General features: G+C 44.4%; 1 protein-coding gene across 1 annotated transcript in view; it reads left to right on the forward strand.

Annotated features, from left to right (window-relative positions):
* mxra5a (matrix-remodelling associated 5a) overlaps positions 1-19,061 on the forward strand; it is a 77,608-nt gene extending 58,547 nt beyond the window's left edge. Inside the window, exons 6-7 of the mRNA XM_059963752.1 lie at positions 10,840-11,740; positions 17,139-19,061. Of these exons, the coding sequence (XP_059819735.1) occupies positions 10,840-11,740; positions 17,139-19,044 (2,807 nt within the window). The 3' untranslated portion in view covers positions 19,045-19,061. The remainder of the gene's footprint in view (positions 1-10,839; positions 11,741-17,138) is intronic.
* The last annotated feature ends 5,482 nt before the right edge of the window (positions 19,062-24,543 follow it).

Genomic DNA, 24,543 nt, shown 5'->3' on the forward strand with positions numbered 1-24,543 from the left:
TGTGATCACTATCTCCAAAATGCTCTCCCACTGAGAGATCTGACACCTGACCAGGTTCATTTCCCAATATCAAATCAAGTACAGCCTCTCCTCTTGTTGGCTTATCTATGTATTGTGTCAAGAAACCTTCCTGAACACACCTAACAAACTCCACCCCACCCCCTTGCTCTAGAGAGATGCCAATCAATATCTGGGAAATTAAAACCTCCCATCACAACAACTCTGTTATTATTACACCTTTCCAGGATCTGTTTCCCTATCTGCTCCTCGATATCCCTGTTACTATTGGGTGGCCTATAAAAAGCACCCAGTAAAGTTATTGACCCCCTTCCTGCTCCTAACCACCCACAGAGATTCCATAGATAATCCCTCCATGGCATCCACCTTTTCTGCAGCCGTGACACTATCTCTGTTCAACAGTGCCACACACCCACCTCTTTTGCCTCCCTCCCTGTCCTTTCTGAAACATCTAAAACCCGGCACTTGAAGTAACCATTCCTGTCCCTGAGCCATCCAAGTCTCTGTAATGGCCACCACATTATATCTCCAAGTATTGATCCACGCTCTAAGCTCATCCACTTTGTTCACAAACTCCTTGCGTTAAAATAGTCACATCTCAAACCTTCAGTCTGAGCGCGTCTCTTCTCTATCACCTGCCTCTTCTCCCTCTCGCACTGTCTCTAAGCTTTCTGTATTTGTGAGCCAACCTCCTCATCCCCAGTCTCGTCAGTTTGGTTCCCACCCCCCAACAATTCTAGTTTAAACTCTCCCCAGTAGCCTTGGCAAACTTCCCTGCCAGGATATTGGTCCCCCGAGATTCAAGTGCAACCCATCCTTTTTGTACAGGTCACACCTGCCCCAAAAGAGGTCCCAATGATCCAGAAATCTGAATCTATGCCCCCTGCTCCAATTCCTCAGCCACACATTTATCCTCCACCTCATCTTATTCCTATTCTCACTGTCACGTGGCACAGGCAGTAATCCGGAGATTACTACCTTTGTGGTCCTGCTTCTCAACTTCCTTCCTAACTCCTTGTAGTCTTTTTTCAGGACCTCTTCCCTTTTCCTACCTCTGTCATTGGTACCAATATATGCCACGACCTCTGGCTGTTCTCCCTCCTACTGCAGGATATCTTGGACACGATCTGAAACATCCCAGACCCTGGTACCTGCGAGGTAGATTACCATTTGAGTTTCTTTCCTGTGTCCACAGAATTGCCTGTCTGACCCCCTAACTATAGAGTCACCTATCACTACTGCCTTCCTCTTCCCTTCCCTACCCTTCTGAGCCACAGAGCCAGACTCTGTGCCAGAGGCACAGCCACTGCCACTTCCCCCAGGTAAGCTGAACCCCCAACAGTACTCAAACAGGAGTACTTATTGTCAAGGGGTACAACCACAGGGGTACTCTCTAGTACCCGACTCTTCCCTTTCCCTCTGCTGATTGTGACCCACCTGTCTGTCTCCTGTGGCCCTGGTGTGACCACCTGCCTATAACTCCTTTCTATTTCTCCTGTTTTCCTCCAAACAGGTGAAATATTTCTCCTCAGGCAAAGCAGCATCTATGGAAAAGTATACAGTCGTCATTTTGGGTTGAAACATCAACTATGCCCTTTTCCCATAGATGCAGCCTGGCCTGTGGAGTTCCTCCAACATTTTGTGTGTATTGGTTGGATTTCCAGCATCTGCAGATTTTCTCTTGTTTGTGAACATTTCTCCTATTCAAGAGAAATATTTCGGTATGTCTTCCTTCGAATACAAATTGACATAAACGTCAACCAAAATCCTATTGCATCTGTTGGCTCAGTGCAGTTTACTCATATTCCTCGTGTTTGCTGACTCGCTTTGTCTCCTAATTAATCTCCTAATTAATTTGCCTCTGCTTTTTGAGTATTTAGTCATTTCAGTTGCTCCCAAAGCCTCACCCTTTCTGGGCAAATTATTCAGGCCCTAAAACTCTGTGAGCTGTTTTTGATTCTCTCATTCATCAAATTAATATTCATATCCGATCCATCCAGTAACCTGCCAAAGACCTCAACTCTGGAATTCCAGTCCTATATCTCTCCAACTCTCTATATTCCTTCCTTTGGAGCCTCTTTATTAAACCTAAAATATTGGCCCAAGCTTTTATCATCCGTTCTAACTTCTGCTTTTAACTTGGCGACAAATTTGTTTGATAATGGCTTTGGGGAACATCTTGATATGTTTTGGAACCTTGGACGGGTGGGTTAGTAAGTTTGCAGGTGACACAGAGGTTGGTGGCATTGTGGATAGTGCAGGGGTTGTCGTAAGTTACAAAGGGCCATTGGCAAGGTGCAGAGCAGGGCTGAGAAGTGGCAATCTGGAAAAGTGTGAAGTCATACACTTTGGAAGTTTGAACTCAAAGGCAGAGTACAGGATTAATGACAGGATTCTTAGTGTGGGAGAAAAGGGGAATCTTGGGGTTCATTTCCCTCAAAGCTGCTACACAAGTTGATGGTGTGGTAGTTGGGGGATCGAGTTCGAGAACCATGAGGTAATGTTGCTGCTCTATAAAACTCTGGTTAGACCGCACTTATGTTCAATTCCTGTCACCTCAGTGTAGGAGGGATGTGGAAGAGATAGAGGGAATGCAGTGATTTACCAGGATGCTGTCTGGATTAGAGTGCATGTCTTATGAGGAACGCTTGAAAGAACTAGGGTTTTTTTTCCTTTGGAGCGAAGGAGGACGAGAGGTGACTTGATAGAGGGTGTAAAAGATTAAAAAAGGCAGTGACAGAGTGGACAAGCAGCATCTTTTCCCCAGAACAGAAATGGCTAATACAAGGGTTACTGTGGTGAACTATGTGCCTGTCTGGACACGCCCCTCTGCTGACTGCTCCTGTGGCTCCTCCCACAGGCCCCTGTATAAAGGTAATTGGAGGCACAGCCCCGGCCTCAGTCTCCAGGATGTTGTGTGGTGGTCACTTGCTGCTTGTTCTTTCTTCCAGCCAATAAAAGCCTATATCTCGCCTCACGTCTACGAGAGTTATTGACGGTGCATCAGTTACCACCCGAAACATCAACTGCTTCTTCATTTTCGTAGATTTCACACAAAATGCTGGAGGAACTCAGCAGGTCAGGCTGCATCTCTGGAAAAGAGTAAACAGTTGATGTTTTGGGCCAAGACCCTTCTTCAGGACTCCAGCATTTTTGTGTGTGCTGCTTTGGATTTCTAGTATCTGCAGACTTATTTGTGTTTTTAATTTCAAGGTGATTGGAGGAAAGTATAGGGGAGATGTCAGAGGTAGCTTTTTTTCCACAGAGAGCACTAAGTTCGTGGAACGTGCTACCAGGAAGGGTGGTAGAGGCCGTACATTAGATATGTTCAAGAGTCTCTCAAATAGGTACTGCACATGGATAAAAGAAAAGGTGAGGTCTTTGCAGGAGGGAAGTACGAGATTGATCATGGAGTATTTTAAACGTTTGGCACAACATTGTGGGCTAAAGTGCTTGTACTGTGCTGCACTGTTCGATTTCTGTTTTAATTTGGTAAAGGAAGTCTAAATTAATAGGCTCAATATGAGTATAGCTTAGATGCCAATATTACCACTGGAACTAATTAGAAGTTATTTCAAAGACTATAATTCATCGAACAATTTTGCCAGTTTATTCATTCTCATTTCCTGAAGGTAGATTGATAGATTTTTCCATTTCTCAAGATCTCTTTCTGGGGTGGATGCTAGAATGTTTGAGGACTTTTTGCAAATGAGGAAATAAATGGAATCATTTAAGGTTGGTTTAGCGACAAACAAGTTATCGGGATCATTGCTGAGGGATTGGAGTCCATTTCTGAATATAAGAGCCATGTTGCAGCTTAGTAAATCTTCAATTAGGCCACATTTGGAGTCTGGTATGCAGTTGTGGTCAGCGCAACTGTGGAAGCTTTGTAGAGGATCCTGAAGCGGTTCAGTAGATTAGAGAGCGTTAGTTATAAGGAGAGTCATAGAGAAGTACAGCACAGAAACAGCCCCTTTGGCCCATCTAGTCCAAGCCAAATCATTTAAACTGCCTACTCCCATCAACTTGTACTGGGACCAGTAGCTTCCTTTACCCTTATCATCCATGAATCTATCCAAGCTTCTCTTAAGCATTAAAATTGAGCTCGTACTGGCAACTCATTGCACACTCTCACAGCCTCTGAGTGAAGACGTTTCTCCTCATGTGCCTCTTAAACTTTTCACCTTTCACCCTTAACCTGTGACCTCAGTGTAAAAAGCCTGCTTGTATTTACCCTATCTATACCCCTCGTAACTTTGCATACCTTTATCAGATCTCTGCTCAATCTTCTCAGTTCAAAGGAGTAAAGTCCTAACCTATTCAATCTTTCTTCATAACTCGGGTCCTCCAGAGCTGGCAACATTATTATAAGTTTTCTCAGTACTCTTTCAAACTTGGATTGTTTTCTTTGGAGCATCACAGGTTGAGGTCAGATGTGACAGAAATTTGTAAAGTTATAAGAGGCCTAGAAAAGACAGACGATCGGTATCTTTTGCTATGAGAAGGATGTCAAAAATATTTGATGACATGCATATAAGGAGAGTGCAGGAAAGTTTAAAGAAGATGCGTGGCTTAAGTCCTTTTTTCCCCAAGGGGTGCCTGAAACAGACTGCCAGGGGTATGTGGCAGTAGCAGATTGGATAGTGGCATTTAAGGGATAGTTAGGTCTGAAACCCTCTGTTGGTTGGGATTGACCATGGATGTTGAATCCCAACTGTCTACGTTATATACAAGCCAGGTCAGTATGATATGGGGAGCAAGCTGTCGTCCATGTATCAGGCTGCCCCTCTCCACACAGCGGATGAAGCCAAAGGAATGGCAGAGACCAATATAATTTGCACCAGCAGTGTTGCAGGAGTTGCCAGTCAGTGCTGAACTCAACGTGGGGCTGCCTTAGGGACTCCAGCTCTGGAATTTTCCTCGGGGTTTGTTCCCAAAGCATTCCCCATGAGTGGGTATAGCTGTAAGCAGCAGAGGTTTGAGATGACAGTGTTCCTTCTCCTAGATAAGCTGCCAACCGCGGCTGATGAGCCCCATCTGCCTGAAGTAAATGAAGAGTTGTTGAAAGTGTCCATTGATTGTGGGAACAGTTCAGTGTTGGGGGTAAGTTATCCCATCTGGTTCAAGAGCCTAGTGGATGAGGGATAATAACTGTCCCTTAACCTGGTAGCATGGTTCGGGAGGCTCTGTGCCTTCTTCCTTATGGCAGCAGGAAGGATTCTACCTCGATTTAGAAGTAATCTACTTAGGTTTTTGCAAGGCCTCAGAGAGATTGCTCATGTCACAGATTGGTCCAGTGAGTAGAAACCCATGGACCTCAAGGGAGAGTGATCCTGTATCCAATATTAAATCGGAGTTTTATAAAAAGTGTTGATAGTGATGGTTCCTTTGGTGTCTGAAGACTTGTTACCAGTGGGAGTAACAGGAGTTAGAACATAAGACATAGGAGCATAATTAGGCCAAGTGGCCCATCGACTCTGCTACACCATTCAATCATGACTGATTTCTTTCCCTCTCATCCCCATCCTCCTGCCTTCTCCCCGTAAATGTTGACACCCTTACTAATCAAGAACCTATCAACATCCACTTTCAATATACTCCATGACTTGTTCCCCACAACCATCTTTGGCAATGAATTCCATAGGTTTACCACCCTCTGGCTGAAGAAATTCCTCCTTATTCCTTTTCTGAGGCTGTGTCCTCTGGTCCTAGACTCCCCCCACTATTGGAAATATCCTCTCCGTGTCCACTCCAACTTGGACAGGAGTTCCAAACCTGGGATACATGGTCCCTTTTGTTAATAGGAGAGGTCGATGGCATAAAAACATTTGGTAACCCCTGATCTAGGACTTTCAATATTCATTAAGTTTCAATGAGAACCCCCCCCAGCCCCCATTCTGGGTGGCAAGGTAACGTAATGGTTAGCATAATGTTTTACAGTGCCAACTGTAAGACCAGGATTCGTTCTCCATGTGACTGTGTGGGTTTGTTTCATGTGCTCCAGTTTTATCCTACATTCCAAAGACATGCGGGTTAGGGTTACTAAGTCAGTACGCTATGTTGGCATTGGAAACATGGTAATACTGTGGGTCACCCTTAGATCATCCTTAGACAGCGTTGGCCCTTGATGCCAATGATGCATTTCACTGTAGGTTTCTATGTACATATGACAGATAAAGCTACTCTCTGTTTAAAAATAAACTCCTGTGAGTACAGGCCCAGAGCCAACAAACACACCCCCTCTTCGAGCTGCCTATTAACCTCTCTCATGATTCTGCCTTCTACTACCCATAGTGCTTTCCCCTTACGTTCCTTCTTCATCTCCCTGGCCAATTCCCTTCCCTGCTTCCCCTCCCCCACCCCTTGATATTTCCCCTGATTGGTTTTTCACCTGGCACCTTCCACCTTTCCCCCCCACATCTTCTTTATAGGGCCCCTTCCCCCTCCTTCTTCAGTCCTGACGAAGAGTCTCGGCCCGAAACGTTGACTGCTCAGTTCAATGGATGCTGCCCGACCTGCTGAGTTCATCCAGCTTGTTTGTACGTGTCGAAACGCTCCTCATATGTTAGCCCTTTGATTTCTGGGATCGTTCTCGTGAACGATCATCCCCTTGTGCTTTGTAATAATGAATTTAACTTCATTAATTCGTCAGTGGGTGCAAAACTAGCTGTGCGCTTGCTATTGAGGTGGAAACCGGCTGCGGGAGGTTACAGAAGTCGGGTGTGAAAGTATCACTGGGTGTAAGAGATGCTGGAATTGCTCTGAAGGCTAGGAAAATCTCACTGAGCCAGATGGACTCTTTCAACATCTTAACAAAAGAAGGTCTGGCCAGTGGTGTAGATGGAGTTCAGTCCAGAGAAGTGTGAGGTAATGCGGTTGGGAACGTTTATGAAGACAAAGGGGAACTAACAGTAAACGGGAGGATATTGAGGGTTCTGGACGAACAGAGAACACAGGCAGCAGGATGTGTGGAAATCTGATGAAAAAGCAATCACAATGCTTTACTTTATTAGCCAAAGACACAAGCATAACAACGGGACGGTTTAGCTTGAACTGAAGCAAACCTTGGTTCGAGCACAGCTGGTCACCACATTACAGAACAGTTGAGATTACTTTGGAGAAGATTTATGAAGAAGCTGCCAGGTCTGAAACATTTTAGTTAGGGTGAAACATTGCTGGGTTGCTTTCTTTGGAACAGAGAATTGCTGCATGGAGACAATTGAGGTGTATCCAATCATGGGTCCTGGATGGGTCAAATAGGAAGAATTTATTGACATGAACAGAGGCCAAAATGCAGGAAACAGGATCTTAAAGTAATCAGTAGCAGGATTTGAAGACATAGATTTTTCTTTTTCGCCCAGAGGTGGGTCTAGAACTCACTGACTGAAGGGACCCGAGAGACAAGGAGCACTCGTTGCGGTTAAAGCTTTCTTGGGTACGCATGTGAAAAATTGTGACTGCAGAGCCATGGAGCTAATGGTGGGAGGTGGGATTAGACTAGATAGCACGATATGCAGGATCAACAGAGGCTAAATTTTTTTTAGCCAGAATCTATGGAATTTGTTGCCACGGGCGGCTGAGGAGGCCAAGTCATTGGGTGTATTTAAGGCAGAGATTGATAGGTATCTGAGTAGTCAGGGCATCAAAGGTTATGGTGAGAAGGCGAGGGAATGGGACTAAAGGGGAGATTAGATCAGCTCATGACGTAAATGGTGGAGCAGACTCGATGGGCCGAATGGCCGACTTCTGCTCCTTTGTCTTTTGGTCTATGGTCTCATATGACCAGTAAGGAAACCAGATGGTTGTTGGAGATTGACAATAGACTATCAACAACTGAATTAAGTAATCTTATGGTCTTATGGCCGCAGAGGGTTGTAAACTGAGCTGGTTCCACCACGGCACAACCCTCTCCACCGAAGAAGTTGGCATCCATCATTACAACGGTGTTACCTACCGGAACATACCCCCTTCTCACCACTTCCATAGGGAGGAGGAATTCGAGCCTGAAGGCCCAATCTCAACATTTTAGCAACAGCTTCGTCCCCTCCACCATCAGAACTCTGAACAGTCCATGAACACTAACTCACTCCTCTTTTGCACTAATTATTTATTTTACTTTTGTAACCTATAATAATTTTTAATGTCTTGCACTGTACTGCAGACACAGAACAACAAATTTCACCACATATCATTGATAATAAACCTCATTCTGTTCTGACATTTCTGAATGGCTAGGTGAAGCCCCAGATTAGGGCAAAATTGCTTCCTTTGTTGTAAATCTTCTGGGAATTTAACCCTTCTACGCATTTAGCATACTAATATTCTAGGAGGTTTGGGCAGAAAAGAAAATGTTTATCATGTTACTAATATAACCTGTCATGCTTCTGATGGTAGTTTACACCAATGCCCTCAACTGTAATCTCATTTATACCCTCACCTGTCTTCATCAGTATGCTCACCTGTGCCCTCACCTATACCCTCAAGCTTGGCGACATTTGTGGACTGATCCTGCACAATATTTGAACTGTGTTGGTCATTGACACAAAGGATACCACATTTCACTCTATATTTCAATATTTCGATGTATATGTGTCTCTTTATGATCTTTCCTACCATGTTACTGTCCAACTGCTTTTTAATGTTGTTTATGTACCTGCTTCAGCCATTCCTGTCACAGCTCGTTCCGTGTACACACCACCCCTTAGGTTCCTATTAGATCCCTCATTTCTCAGCTTCAACACCTCAACGGTGAACTAACTCCACAACCGATGGACTCATTTTTGTGTCCTCAGTATTTTTTTAATTATTTGCATGATTTGTCTGCTTTGGCACATTGGTTGTTTCTCAGTCTTTGTTTATATATAGATTTTCATAACTTCTATTGAATTTTGTTATTTTCCTGTAAATTCTTGAAGAGAATGAATCTCAGAGATTTATATAATGGCATATACATTCTTTGAATTTTGACTTTGAATTTGCTCTTTAGTGCTTGATTCCCCAACCCTGACGAGAAGATTAGTTCACATTGATCCTATCAACGTCCCTCATGAGATTATAAACCTTTACACCGGCATCGGTCTCCTTTGCTGCAATCCTTAGCCTGCCCAACCTCTCCCCATTACTCAGGCCCTCAATACCCATGGGGACTTCCCCCTGTGTGCCCCTGTGTTTTGTCCTGTTGCCCCAATTTCCTTCCACATCTCAAAGACATGCTGGGTTGTAGTTTAACTGGCCTTTCTAAATTGTGCGGGGTACCGGTAAGTGGCAGAAGAAATGGAAGCTCCAGCTCTGTTGTGCAGGGCTAGTACCAGATTCAGAATCAGAATCACATGTCATGAAATTTGTTGCTTATTTATTTAATTTGTTGCAGCAGTCCTTTACAGTACACAATAATAAAATCTATAAATTACAGTAAGTATATTTCAAAAAGAAAACTGAATTAAATAAACAGTGCAAAAAGAGAAGAAGAATACTGAGGGAGCGTTCACAGGTTCATTGTCCATTTGGAAATCTGGTGGTGAAGCTGTTCCTGAATTGTTGAGTTAGTGTCTGCAAACTCCAGTGCCTCCTCACTGATGGTAGCAAGGAGAGGACGACTGTTAATGGGTTGTTGAGTCATGTTTAACTCTATGATTTTAAAAATGCCCTGGTGATCAGTAATTATAATGGGTATAATGGGTAAATGGACTGAAAACAGGGAAGAAGGATTAGTAGAAAGTTACATCTTGGTCTGGGCAAGCCAATGATGAGCAGAACAGCCTCCTATGCCTGCAGCAAAACATGTGCCTATCTAGGCATCTCTTAAATGCATTTAATGGTGCACTTAATCCACCACCACCACTGGCAGTACATTCCAGGCACCGGCCATTTTCCATGACAAAAGTGCTCCAGGGATCTCCAAAGAACTGTACTGAAATATGCCTTTTGTGTTTTTTAATTTTTTTTTGTTGCTGTTTGCATGGTTTTCTTTGCACATGGTGGGGCAGGGTTGTTTGATGTTTGATGGTTTTCTTTGCACATGGTGGGGCAGGGTTGTTTGATGTTTGATGGTTTTCTTTGCACATGGTGGGGCAGGGTTGTTTGATGTTTGATGGTTTTCTTTGCACATGGTGGGGCAGGGTTGTTTGATGTTTGATGGTTTTCTTTGCACATGGTGGGGCAGGGTTGTTTGATGTTTGATGGTTTTCTTTGCACATGGTGGGGCAGGGTTGTTTGATGTTTGATGGTTTTCTTTGCACATGGTGGGGCAGGGTTGTTTGATGTTTGATGGTTTTCTTTGCACATGGTGGGGCAGGGTTGTTTGGTGTTTGATGGTTTTCTTTGCACATGGTGGGGCAGGGTTGTTTGATGTTTGATGGTTTTCTTTGCACATGGTGGGGCAGGGTTGTTTGATGTTTGATGGTTTTCTTTGCACATGGTGGGGCAGGGTTGTTTGATGTTTGATGGTTTTCTTTGCACATGGTGGGGCAGGGTTGTTTGATGTTTGATGGTTTTCTTTGCACATGGTGGGGCAGGGTTGTTTGATGTTTGATGGTTTTCTTTGCACATGGTGGGGCAGGGTTGTTTGATGTTTGATGGTTTTCTTTGCACATGGTGGGGCAGGGTTGTTTGATGTTTGATGGTTTTCTTTGCACGGATTGGTTCCATGGTCCTTATTTGTTTTGTGGCTGTCTGTGGGGAAGGTGAATTTCAGGGTTGAATACTGCATACACACTTTGATCTATGACCCCTCTCTCAACATAAATGCATGCCCTCTAGTGTCAGATATTTAAATATGTTCTATGATTCCATTCAGTCTTCAAGACTTTGTGTTTCTTTCAGGGGCAGTAATGACCACAGGCAGCAGTTCAGTGAGGTTTGAAGTCTTTGGCAACGGGACCCTCAGTATCCGTGGGGCCGAGGTGCAGGACCGCGGGCAGTACCTGTGTGTGGCGCAGAACCCTCATGGTGCCGACCAGATGCTGGTTACCCTGGTTGTGTTGGCCCAGCCACCACGGATATCCGAAGCCCGCCATCGGGATGCCACCGTCTACCTGGGCGAGCCGTTCACGGCGGAGTGCAAGGCTGAAGGGAGCCCAGCCCCGCATGTCGCCTGGTTGCTGCCGAGCCGGCGCATGCTGCGGGTGCCGGGTGACGTGGACGGCAGTGCGACGCTGGCCGCCGATGGGACACTGGACATCAGGCAGACCGCCTTCTCTGACCGGGGGGTCTACAGGTGCATCGCTGGCAATGCAGCGGGGGCTGACGTGGTGACAGTGAGGCTGCACATCTCTGCCCTTCCCCCTCGGATCCTGGGGCAGAGGGCAGAGAATGTCTCAGCGGCATTGGGCCAGTCCGTCCATGCCCACTGCACCACCAGGGCGGCCCCACCCGCCAACGTCCGCTGGATCCTGGCAGGCGGCGTGCAGATCCGGCCTTCCCAGTTCATCAATGGCAACCTGTTCGTCTTCCCGAATGGCACCCTCTACATCCGCCACCTGTCGCCGCGGGAAGTGGGCACTTACGAGTGCGTGGCCACTAATGTGGTTGGCGTGGCCAGGAGGACGGTGGGCATTGGAATCCAGAAGCACTCGGCCACAGCGAAGATCACCCTGTCTTCTCCTCAGAGAGTGGATGTTAGTTACGGCAGCATTCTGCACCTGGACTGTGAGGCAGCCGGGAATCCAGGACCAAGGGTATTCTGGAGACTGCCTTCAAAATTGCTCGTGGATTCACACTACAGGTACAGTAAGGATGCTCAGTAACCAGATGAGCAATTTCAGTCGAGGAGGGATGTGTTGTTCAAAAAGTTCAAAAATTTCAAAAGAAAATCTGTTATTAAAGTACGAACATGCTGTATATATGTCAGCATATACTACCCTGTGAGTCATTGCTGCTATTGCAGCAAAAGCCCTCTCAGTTTCCTTTGGCCAACGATATTATGCTGATCTTGTAACCCGCTCTAAGATCAGTCTAACCTTTCGCTCCTACATACCCTTCCATTTTTATTTCATCCAAGTCTAAAAGTCTATCTAAAAGTCTCTAAAATGTCCGTAACGTTTCTGCCTCTACCACCACGCCTGGTAGCGCACCCACTACACTCAGTACAAAATACTTACTGAACTTCTGACATCCCCCTATACTTCCCTCCAATCACCTTAAAGTTATGCCCGCTCTCATTAGGAAAAAAAATCTCTGGCTATTCACTTGATCTATGCTTCTTATCATCATATACTGTACACTTCTAACATCCTGCTTTGCTCTGAAGAGAAAAACTCCAGCTTGCTCAACCTATCTTCATAAGATTTGCTTTGGCACCATCTCTAACGCTTTCATATCCGTCCCATAAAGAGGGGACTATAACTGAATACAAGAAGGGTGACCTTATTCAACTTTGTAAGATTCTAATGGGCCTTAACAGAGGTAGATGGGAGAGAGAAGCAAACAAGGGAACAGACTGTATATTGTAACTGTGTCAACCCATATCGCTCCCTCTGGCAGCTCGTTCCCTATGCCCACCATCGTCTGCGTGAAATTATTTCCACTCAGGTTCCCTTTAAATCCTCCTCCCCTCGCCTTAAATTGTTGTCCTCTAAAGATTAGATCTAATTGTCACATGTACATGAAAACATAGAGTGAAATATATCATTTTGTGTCATGTCAAATCAGCGAGGGTTGTGCTGGGCAAGTGTCAGCACTCTTCAGGTGCCAATGTAGCGTGCCTACAACTCACTAATCCTAAGCAGTATGCTTTTGGAATATGGAAGGCAACCAGAACACCTGGAGCAATCCCACATGGTCACAGGGAGAACGTACTTACTCCTTACCCCCAGTGGCTGAAACTGACTCCCAATCTTGCGTCCGAAGCTGCAAAACGTCCTGCTCCCCGCTACATTACTGTGGCGCTCTAGTTTTGACCAGCCACCATATCTCCACTGCTCATCATTTTATACACATCTAGCAGGTATCATCTAGGCTCAAAATAAAGCAAATTAGACTATCTAGTCTCTTCTTATAACTAGTCCCAGTAGCATACTCATGAATCCACTCTTCGCCCTTTCCAGTTAAATGGCATGCATTATATAAAGAGTTTTTGTATTAAATCTAGGTAAACTTCAAGGCATGGAAAAACTGTTAACACTAAAACTTATAGTTTTCTCCTGGAAGAATATAAATTAAATTGGTCTGTCATTGTCACATGTGCTGAGGTGCAGTGGAAAAAAACTTTGCTTTGCATGCCATCCCTACAGATCATTCATCATGTCAGTACGTCGAGGTATTACAAGGGAAAAGTAATAACAGAATACAGAATATAGTGTCACAGTTGCAGAGAAAGTGCGGTGGAGAATGACAATGAGGTACAAAGCTTTAAGTGGATTGTGAAGTCAAGAGTCCATCTAAGAGGGCAAAAGTGAGCTTAGCAAGTAAGTGCAATTACAAAGAAAGCACGGCAGTGCCCCTACTTCTTTAGGAGTTTGCAAAGATTTGACATGTCATCTAATACTTTGACAAGCTTCAATAGATACACAGCAGAGAGTTAATTGACTGGCTGCATCACAGCCTGGTATGGAAACATTAACGCCCTTGAACAAAAATTCATACACGAAGTAGTGGATATGGCCCAGTCCAGCACTGGTAAAGCCCTCCCCATCACTGAGCACGTCTACATGGAATGTTGTTCCAGGAAAGCAGCATACATCGTCAAGGACTCCCACTACCCAGGATATGCTCTCTTCTCCGGTTGCCATCAAGAATAAGGTACAAGAGCCTCAGGTCTTTCACTACCAGGTTCAGGAACAGTTTCTACCCCTCAACCATCAGGCTCTTGAATCAAAGGGAATAACTTCACTTGCCCCATCTTTAAAATGTTCCCACAACCAATGGATCCACTTTCATCACATGTCCTTGATACTTATTGTTTTTTAAATTTATTATTTGTATTCCTTTAATTTTGTATTTGCATAGTTTGCTGTCTTCTGCACTATGGTTAAATGCCAAAGTTTTGCAGTCTTTCATTGATTTTGTTATGGTCATTATTCTATAGATGTACTGATTATGCCCACAAGAAAATGAATCTCAGGATCGTATATACGGTGGGTGATTGATAAGTTTGTGGCCTAAGGTAGAAGGAGACGAGTTATACAGCTCTCGTTACTTGCAAATGCAGGTCAGCTCTTTGAGTGATTATGCAGAAAGTTTGAAGTTAATAACTCATCTCCTTCTACCCTAGGCTACAAACATCAATCACCGCTGATGAGTTATTAACTTCAAACTTTCTGCATAATCATGACATGGGTCATGAAATTTGTTAACTTAGCAGTAGATGTTCAATGGAATAAATAGTATAGAAGGAAAAAAATAAATATATTATGGTATATGTATATTGAATAGATTAAAAGTCATGCAAAAACAGAAATAATATATATTAAAAAAGTGAGGTAGTGTTTATGGATTCAATGTCAATTTAGGAATCGGATGGCAGAGGGGAAGAAGCTGTTCCTGAATCACTGAGTGTGTGCCTTCAGGCTTCTATACTTCCTATCTGATGGTAACAGTGAGAAAAGGGCATGCCCTGGGGGCTGAGAGTCCTTAATAATGGACACTGCCTTTCTGAGACACCGGACCATGAAGATGTCCTGGGTACTTTGTAGGCTAGTACCCAAGATGGAGCTGACTAAATTTACGACCCTCTACAGCTACTTTTGGTCCCGTGCACTAGCTCCCCCATGCCAGACAGTGATGCAGGCTGTCATAATGTTCTCTACTGTACATCTATAGAAGTTTCTGAGTGTTCTTTTTGACATACTAAATCTCTTCAAACTCCTAATGAAGTATAGTCACTGCCTTGCCTTCTTTACATGTTGGGACCAGGTTAGGTCCTCTGAGATCTTGACACCCAGGAACTAGAAACTACTCACTCTCTCCACTTCTGATCCCTCTATGAGGATTGGTATGTGTTCCTTTGTCTTATCCTTCCTGAAGTCCACAATCAGCTGTTTTGTCTTACTGACGTTGAGTGCAAGGCTGTTGCTACGATACCACTCTACTGGTTGGTATATCTCGCACCTGTACCCATCTCCATCTGAGATTCTACCAACAATGGTTGCATCATCAGCAAACTTATAGATGATATTTGAGCTACGCCTAGCCACAGTGTCATGTGTATATAGCGAGTAGAGCAGTGGGCTAAGCACTCACCACTGAGGTGCTAGTGTTGATCGTCAGCGAGGAAGATGTTATCACCAATCTGCACAGATTCTGTTCTTCTGGGTAGGAAGTCAAGGATCCAATTGCAGAGGGAGGCACAGAGACCCAGGTTCTGCAACTTCTCAATCAGGATTGTGGGAATGATCATATTAAATGCTGAGCTATAGTGGATGAACAGCATCCTGACATGGGTATTTGTGTTGTCCAGGTGGTCCATGTGGAGAGCCGTTGAGATTGTGTCTGCATTGACATATAGTGGTGACAGGCGAATTGCAATGGGTCCAGGTCCTTGCTGAGGCAGGAGTTCAGTCTAGTCATGACCAACCTCTCAAAGTACTTCATCACTCTCAATGTGAGTGCTACTGGGGGATACTTATTAAGGCAACTCACATTATTATTCTTAGGCACTGGTATAATTGTTGCCTTTTTGAAGCAAGTGGGAACTTCCACCCGTAGCATTGAGAGGTTGGAAATGTCCTTGAATGCTCCCGCCAGTTCGTTGACACAAGTTTTCAGAACCCTACTAGGTGCTCCGTTGTTGCCTAACGCCTTGCAAGGGTTCACCCTCTTTAAAGACAGCCAAACATCGGCCTCCAAGGCAGAGGTCACAGGGTCACCGGGTGCAGCAGTGATCTTCACAGCTGCAGTTATATTCTCCCTTTCAAAGTGGGTGTAGGAGCCATTGAGTTCATCTGGTAGTGAAGCATCACTGCCATTCGTTTATTGGGTTTGGCTTTGTAAGAAGTGATTATGCATTGTTACTGTTTTACATTGCACTGTGTAATGATTTGATCTGCATGAACAGCATGTGTACCATGAGAGCTATGGGCGATGGTGAACCAATGTGTAGGGAATGATCTCGAATTAACTCAGACGTAGTTAACGAAGACAACACAAATGACATCCAAGGTCAACATCACAAACAGTAGTACTGGACACGGAACTCTTATGACTGTTCACTGAGTGCTCAGCTGAGTTCAGGCTTTCCACGAACAATTGTAGCAGAAAATAATTGACAGTCTGAGCCTTAAAGGTGCAGTGGCGGCTAACCATACTCTGGCGAATTGGAGCGGTAAAACTTGTTCAGTTGGGACCACAACTATGCAAGGCAAGTTTTTCACAGCACCCTGGTACCTGTGACAATTTACCAGGATTGTGCCTGGATCAGACGGCATGTCTTAGGAAGATAGACTGAGCGAGGTAGGGCTTTTCTCTTTGGAGCAAAGGAGGATGAGAAGTGACTTGATAGAGGTGTAGAATGATAAGGTGTGTAGATCAAGTGTATGGCCAAAGACGTGTTCCAAGATGGAAATGGCTAATGCAAAGCAAGGTGATTGTTTGGAAAGTATAAGGAGTCTGTCACAGGTAATTTATTTATACAGAAAGTGGTGGGTGCATCAAACTCCTTGCCAGAGATGGTGTAGAGGAAGATACATTAGGGGTATGCAAGGAGCTGTTAGACAGTGACATGGATAATAGAAAAATGGAAGGCTATGCAGGAGGGAAGGGTTAGATTGATCAAAATTTCAAAGCAAATGTGTTAACAAAATACTTATATGTCATCATATAAGTATTACACTGCAAGTCCAAGAAACACAATAAAATTGATGAAACCAGTGCCCGTGATGTCATTGGCATAACTTACAGGGCCAAAGGGCCTGTACTGTGCTGTAATGATCTTTGTTCTATAAGGCAATTTTGCATAACTAAGATATACAACAAATAAAATTTACACCATAGTAATGCTTTCAATCTATCTTATTGAAAGAAAAATGGAGGACTATGTAAGAGGGTTAGATAGATCATAGGGTAGGTCAAAAAGTTGCCACGACATTGCAGAGTGAAGCTTCTGCACGATGCTATAGTGTTCTGTGATCTATGTTTTTGTAATGTAATGTTGCCAATGCCAACTCTTACTCTGGTTTATTTTGCAGTTACAGCAAGAGAATCAAAGTGTTCGACAATGGCACACTCATGGTCCAGTATGTGACAGACAAAGATGCAGGTGATTACCTGTGTATCGCCAGAAACAACATGGGGGATGACTTCATGGTGCTTAAGGTCAATGTTATGATGAAACCAGCGAAGATTGAATACAAGCAAGATGCCAACCATAAGGTGATGTATGGTAAAGACCTGAAAGTTGATTGCATAGCATCGGGGCTACCAGATCCTGAGATCTCGTGGGGCTTGCCGGACGGCACCATGGTCAACAGTGTCATGCAGTCAGATGACAGTGGAACAAGGATGCGAAGATACACTGTCTTTGATAACGGTACCCTTTACTTCAACGAGGTGGGCCTGAAGGATGAAGGCGACTACACGTGCTACGCCGTCAACCAGGTCGGCAAGGATGAGATGAAAGTCAACGTGAAGGTGCTGGCCGAGCCTCCGACCTTCAAGGGTCACACCCCCTCTCTTGTTGAAGTGCCGTACGGCGATACCTCCTCATTGAAGTGCGAAGCCAAGGGGGAACCCACCCCCTGGGTCACCTGGCGCTCTCCAACTAACAAGCTGATCTTCCCCTCGTCGAAGTACCAACTGGGCACCGATGGCACTCTGTTCATACAGAAGGTTCAGAGGTCAGATGGCGGGAACTACACGTGCACAGCCAGAAACACAGCTGGGGAGAGGAGAAGGATCGTCACCGTGCGAGTAGTTATTGAACCCCCAAGCATTAATGGGTGGACGAGCTCCAACATCATAGTCAAGGACACAGCAATGAGGGAAAGCCGCAAGCTGATTGACTGCAGAGCAGAAGGCATACCCGCTCCGCGGGTTATGTGGGTGCTGCCCGAGAACATTATTGTGACTGCGCCGTACCATGGGGATAGAATTCAGGTACACCGCAATGGCACCCTGGACATCAGGAGCCTGAAGCTGTCGGACGGAGCCCAGTTTACGTGCATTGCTCGCAACGAAGGGGGTGAGGCGAGGCTCACAGTGCAGCTGGACGTGCAGGGCAGCCTGGAGAAGCCTTCATTTACCAACCCACTGAACGCCGGGGTCGCCATTGTGATTGGCAACAGCGTTAACCTTAACTGTTCCACCAGGGGGAGCCCCACCCCGGAGGTAACCTGGATCTTACCGAATGGAAAGAAGCTGATGTCTGGTCAGCAGTTACCAAAGATGTACCACGCAAGAGACGGCACATTACACATCAGCAGCCCTACCGCCACAGAGGCTGGTTCTTATCGCTGCATCGCCAGGAATACAGTAGGCTCTGTGGAGAGATTTGTCACCTTGGAGATTGGACACAATCCAGAGATACGCAATCGATACACGAGCCTGATCAAAGTTTTACCTGGAGAGAGTATGCGACTTGACTGCATGAGTGGAGGCAGCACCCTGCCTCAGTTATCCTGGATTTTACCCAGCGGGGTGGTTCTGAGCAGACCCCAATCTGTGGGCCGCTTTTCACTGTTGCAGAACGGGTCCCTGATCGTCCACGAGGCCTCGGTGTACGACAGGGGCACCTACACCTGCAAGTCGGTGAGTGAGCTGGGCCTTACCTTGATGAGCGTGGCGGTGATCGTCATAGCCTACCCACCGCGCATCACCAACGGACCAGCGCCGGTGACCTATGCCCGTCACGGCAGCTCGGTCCAGCTGAACTGCATGGCCATGGGGATTCCAAGAGCGGAAATAAGCTGGGAGCTGCCGGACCGGACTCGGCTCACGGCAACGCTCCAAGCTCGCCTGATTGGCAACAAGTTCCTCCATCCTCAAGGGTCGCTCGTTGTCCAGAACCCTTCCAACAGAGACACTGGATTTTACAAGTGCACTGCAAAGAACTTGCTGGGCAGTGACTCCAAGATAACCTATGTTCATGTTTTTTAAAGGAAAGTTTCTTTCAAATTGTTTTTTCTCCATAATGAAATGCCCGAATGGCTGCCTCCCCACTTGCAGTGGACACTACCAGTTATGAAATGGCACACTGTCCTTACTGACTTTCACAGAAAATGCACAAGACACTGCTTCAACTTTTTCACAAATGATTTCAGTCTGAAATCTGTTTTAGATACCAGTTGTGCACATATATACTAACTTATGCCTTAAAGGATTGGGTCAAGGGAAAGGAATATTTGAACTGCAATATGTGTGAAATGTTTAGGTAATTCCAAACATCCAGCTCCTCAGACTAAGAACTATCAATCTCCAGATCCCATTGAACATAGAACAGGCCCTTCGGCCCACAATGTTGTGCTGACCCTTTAACCTACCCTACAATCAATCTAACTTTTCTCTCCCACATAACCCTCCATTTTTCTATCAGCATGTGTCTATCAAGTAGTCACCTATCACCTGCCAGGTTGTACTCCTCCTCCTTCCCCACTTTCTTATTGTGGCTTCTTTCCTTTCCAAACGTAGAATGTTCGTTCCTCTCCATAGATGCTGCCAGACTTGCTGAGTTCCTCCAGCATTTTGAGTATGTCCTTAATCCATCCACTTCTAATACCACCCTGGCAGTATGCTTCATGCTCCTACCACTCTCTGTAAAAAAAACCACATCCAGCATCACATATACTTTCCTACAAACACCTTAAAGTTATTTCCCCTTGTTTCAACCATTTCCACCCTGGGAATAAGTCTCTACTCTGTCTATGCCTCTTAACATCTTGTATGCCGCTACCAAGCCACCTCTCATCCTCCTTCACTCCAAAGAGAAAAACCCTCACTGGATCAACCTGACATGCTGTTTAATTTGAGGCAGCATCCTGGTAAATCTCCTCTGCACCCTCTCTAATCCTTACACATCCTTCCGAAAATGAGATGACCAGAAATCAATTCAATATTCCGAGTATGGTCTAACCAGGGTTTTGTAGAGCTGCCTTTCTCTCTGCTTCTTTTCCAGATGCCCTAAAGCAGAGGTTCCCAACCTGGGGTCCACAGATCTCTCGGTTAATGGTAGGGGCTCGTGGCATTAAAAAAGGTTGGGAACCCTTGCTTTAAAGGAAACCCTGATGCCAGTTTCTCCTTATGCCCTCTGCTAAATCCCTTCAGAAGTTTGAACACCCTCAATCAATCTTATCTTAATTTTCACTGTTTCAAGGAGATTCATGTTTCTCCTAATGTTTCCACCTGAATGAATCCTACCATTCCAGCTTCCACCCCCCAACTCTTTCCAAAAATCCAACAACCATACCAAAATATAGTGCAACAAAAACAAATGAGGCCAAACCAATTTATAAAGGTTGAATATTTTAATTAATTTTATTGTACATTAAGAATTTGAAATTGCAAATGACCACTTCCACTACACTAGCTATGTAAATAAATTAAAGCACCAATAGCTTGTAAGTTTCCTGTAAATGCTAGGTCATTATTAAAGACAGGGATATCTGCTTTAATTTTGAGCTCGGTAACTTAGTTTGGCTCCTATCCCACTATTCCACAATACTACAGTGTCCAGCAAGTCTCTGCTGAAATGGTTGGCCAAGGCTTCAAACAGAATGTATTAATTGGCCATATCACTGCTAAACTATTCTTAAGATAACACTACAGCAGGTCAATAAAAATTGCAGTAAAAAATTCTTAACTCCAATATGAAGGACAAAATAGCAATTGGTATGGCTCACAAATTCACAAAGCAATGGCAAAGCTTACTGCCACTCCTAAGTCCCTTTGGAAATGACATCTACTATCCTTTAAGCAAAGTATTTTGATACAAAATAAGGCCATTGGTCCAATAAAATGTGCTGTTTTGATTAATCCTACACCTTAGCTCTTGGGCCACGTACCTACAGCTCATGGCTGTTCAAGAGACCTTTGAGGTACTGTTTAAATTCAGTGAATATTTCTTCACGTTTTTAGTCAGTGCGTTCCAAATACTTGCAACTCGCTGTGAAAATATAGTAAGACTATAAGACATAGGAGCAGAATTCAGCCATTTGGCCTATTGAGTCCATCTCGGCCGATTTATTATTCCTCTCAACCCCGTTCTTCTGCCTTCTCCCATAAAGTTTGATGCCCTCGCTAATAAAAAATCTATCAAACTCCACTTTAAATATACCAGATGACTTGGCCTCCAGAGCTTTCTACAGCAATGAATTCACAGAATTTGCCACCCTCCAGTGAAAGAAATTCCTCTTCATCTCTATTCTGAAGGGGCATTCTTCTATTCTGAAGTTGTGCCTTCCGATCCTAGACTAGCCCACTATAGGAAACATCTTCTCCACTTTCACTCTATCTAGGCCTTTCAATATTCAATAGATTTCAGCGAGATCCCCTCCCCCCCCCCCCACCCTGCCCATTCTTCTAAATGCAAGCAAATACTGGCCCAAAACCATCAAATGCATTAACCCTTTCATTCCCAATAAAATGAGAAATGCTCTAAATTCTCATACGATGCTTCAATCTCAATCACTGATAAGCATCCTTATGTAGTGTGCGGCACAGGTCCACAACAAAGTGCTCAAAATGATGCAGTAATCCACTCAGTTCAAGTACGAGGAGATGGCTGGGCTTGCCAGCAACACTTAGGTCCTGCAATTGATGAATAAAGAACTTAAGGTACTGGAAAATGGAAATAAAAACAGAAAATGCCATAAACACACAGTAGGCTGGGTAGCATTTGTGCAAAAGAGTGCGTAGTTAAAGTTTCAAATCCAAAATCCTTGGTCAAAGGTGGGAAAGTAAGCAAAGCAGTCCTTTCAGTTACAAAGAAAGTGGGTGAGAGATGGGAGAGAACAAAGGGAATGTCTCTGATGGGGTGAAACCAGTGAGAGGCAGATTATGGTTATGTCCGTGGTTAGTCATGGGAAGTGAAAATGTTCAACAGTTCACAGTATACAAGTAGAAAGAGAGAAAATCTGAGCCAAAAACTGTAAATGAATTACAGGTAGAAATAGTTCTACTGTACGCAGGAAGAAAGGCTTAAGTCCTGAATAACCTAATTCTGTTCATATGGAAATATTAAGATCTGTAAAATAAGAAAATCTGATAATCAGGTCAGGAAACTGCAATAGACTTAAGATGAAGTATTTTCCCTCAAAAGATTGTTGGCAACTTTGCAACAGTGTAGGCGGCCACAGGTGGATAGGTTCAGAGTCGGAGAGAAATAGAGAATTAGGTACAGATTCAGATTCATTTATCACATCGAAACATACATTGTTTGTGTTAACAACTAGCACACCTACGAATGCGCTGGGGGCTGCCCGCTAGTGTCGCCACGCATGAGTATCAGAGTCAGGTTTAATATCACTGGCATGTGCTGTGAAGTTTATTGTTTAGTGGCAGCAGTACATTGCAATAGATAATACAAAATAGAAATTTCAATAAGATAATACATATGTATTTAAATAAGAAGTGCAAAAAAAACAAACAAAATAGAAAGAAATATAGTGAAGTAGTGTAGATGGGTTCATTGTCCATTCAGAAGTCTGATGGTAAGTGGGAGAAGCCGTTCCTAAAATATTGAGTGTTGTCTTTTGGCTCCTGTGCCTTCTCCTTGATGGTAACAATGAGAAGAGAGCATGTCCGGGGTGATGGGGGTCCTTAACGATGGATCGTGCCTTTAGGAAGAAACGCCTCAATTCTGGCACCAAAATAGCCTGCCCACTATTAGAGCACCAGGCAATGGGAATCTGAGGGTCACAGTGCAATGAGCAATAATTCTCTGCCTCTCCCCAACCTTGGAAATTGGAACTGACCTGTTTTCTCTCCAGTTATGACGTGTTTCCTTTTCCACAGATGCCGACTGACCTGATGATTGTTTCCAGATCCTGTAAACAAATTCACATCTCTTACAATCAGCCACATTGCTTCAGGGGTAATGCTGCTAGATCTTTGATCTGGGGAAAATAAGTTTGTGAATGTAAATAATATGTTCAAAACATCAGGGAGAAAAATGGATCAGTAAAAGTGACTGTAATTAGTGTGGTATTCTGCAAAATCACCTATGTCCATGGAGAATGAAACCTGCAATCTGATCTACAATTAATATGACATTATACTACATCAAGGCTTCTACCTTCTCAAGTAGCTTCGCAAGTCACTTAGTTGCACTAAATGAACTCCTAAATTACATTAACGCAAGAGGTTCTCCAGATGCTGGAAATCTAGAGCAAAACTCTCTCTCTCTCTCTCTCTCTCTCTCTCTCCCTCTCCCTCTCCCTCTCCCTCTCTCTCTCTCCCCCCCCCCCCAACTCCCTCTCTCCCTCTCCCCATAGATGCTACCCGATCTGCTGAGTTTCCTAGGCTACCTTCTCAGTCCAGAAGCGATGATTACTGAATATCATCCTTGTCAGCTATAGTTTCTTCCCAAACATGAGGTTCAAACCACCAAGAGGTCAACCAGAGGTGGTTAGTTCTGTGATTGCGTGGCCATTAACACCTGAGCAACCAAATTATAAGTTACTTCAGTGGAAGTTTGGTACGTGTTTGGGGTTGATGAGCCTTGCAGAGATCTCAGTGTCTTTTTTATACATTGCCACCAATTGTTTAGCTGTCAGTTTGGTTGATAAAGTAAAATTGTAAAATAAAACACTGACGTCACCCCAACCCCAGTCTACCACACCTAGATAGATACAGTACAAAGGCACACACTGTGTGGACGGGCATACACATCACACAGCCAACATGTGGTACAATTGCCCACACGTTATCCACTACAATCAGTGGCTACTTTTTTTGTTACCTCCTGTCCCTAATAAAGTGGCTACTGAGTAGATATTCATGGTCTGCTGCTGCTGTAGCCCATCCACTTCAAGGTTTGACGCGCTGTGTGTTCAGAGATTCTCCTCTGCACACCACTGTTGTACAATGTGGTTATTTAAGTTACTGTTGCCTTCCTGTCAGTTCGAACCAGTCTGGCCATTCTCCTCTGACCTCTCATTAACAAGGCATTTCCCCTACAGAACTACCACTCACTGGATTTTTTTGCTTGTTTTTTGCATCATTCTCTCTAAATTCTATATGAAAATTCCAGGAGATCAGCAGTTTCTAAAATACTTAGACCACCTCGTCTGATGCCCACAACCCGTTCCACGGGCAAAGTCACTTAGTTCACATTTCTTCCCAATTCTGATGTTCGGTCTGAGCAACAACTGAACCCCTCTTCCGTGTCTCTATGCTTTTATACGTTGAGTTGCTGCCCCATGATTGGCTGATTAGATGTTTGCATTCATATATAGGCATACCTATACATAAAGTGGTTGCTGAGTGTATTTGTGTGTTTCATACATCCTCACCGTACATCTGTGCCGATAACATACTGCATCATACATACAAAGTGTGTACTACACACACACAAACACACACACACCCCCATACAGAGAGCCAACTACAGAATAGACAACACAAGGAATCTGTGATGCGCTGGTCTGTGAGGATTATTTC

This window comes from Hypanus sabinus, chromosome 3 (assembly GCF_030144855.1).
Source record: "Hypanus sabinus isolate sHypSab1 chromosome 3, sHypSab1.hap1, whole genome shotgun sequence".
In the NCBI taxonomy this organism is placed as follows: domain Eukaryota; kingdom Metazoa; phylum Chordata; class Chondrichthyes; order Myliobatiformes; family Dasyatidae; genus Hypanus; species Hypanus sabinus.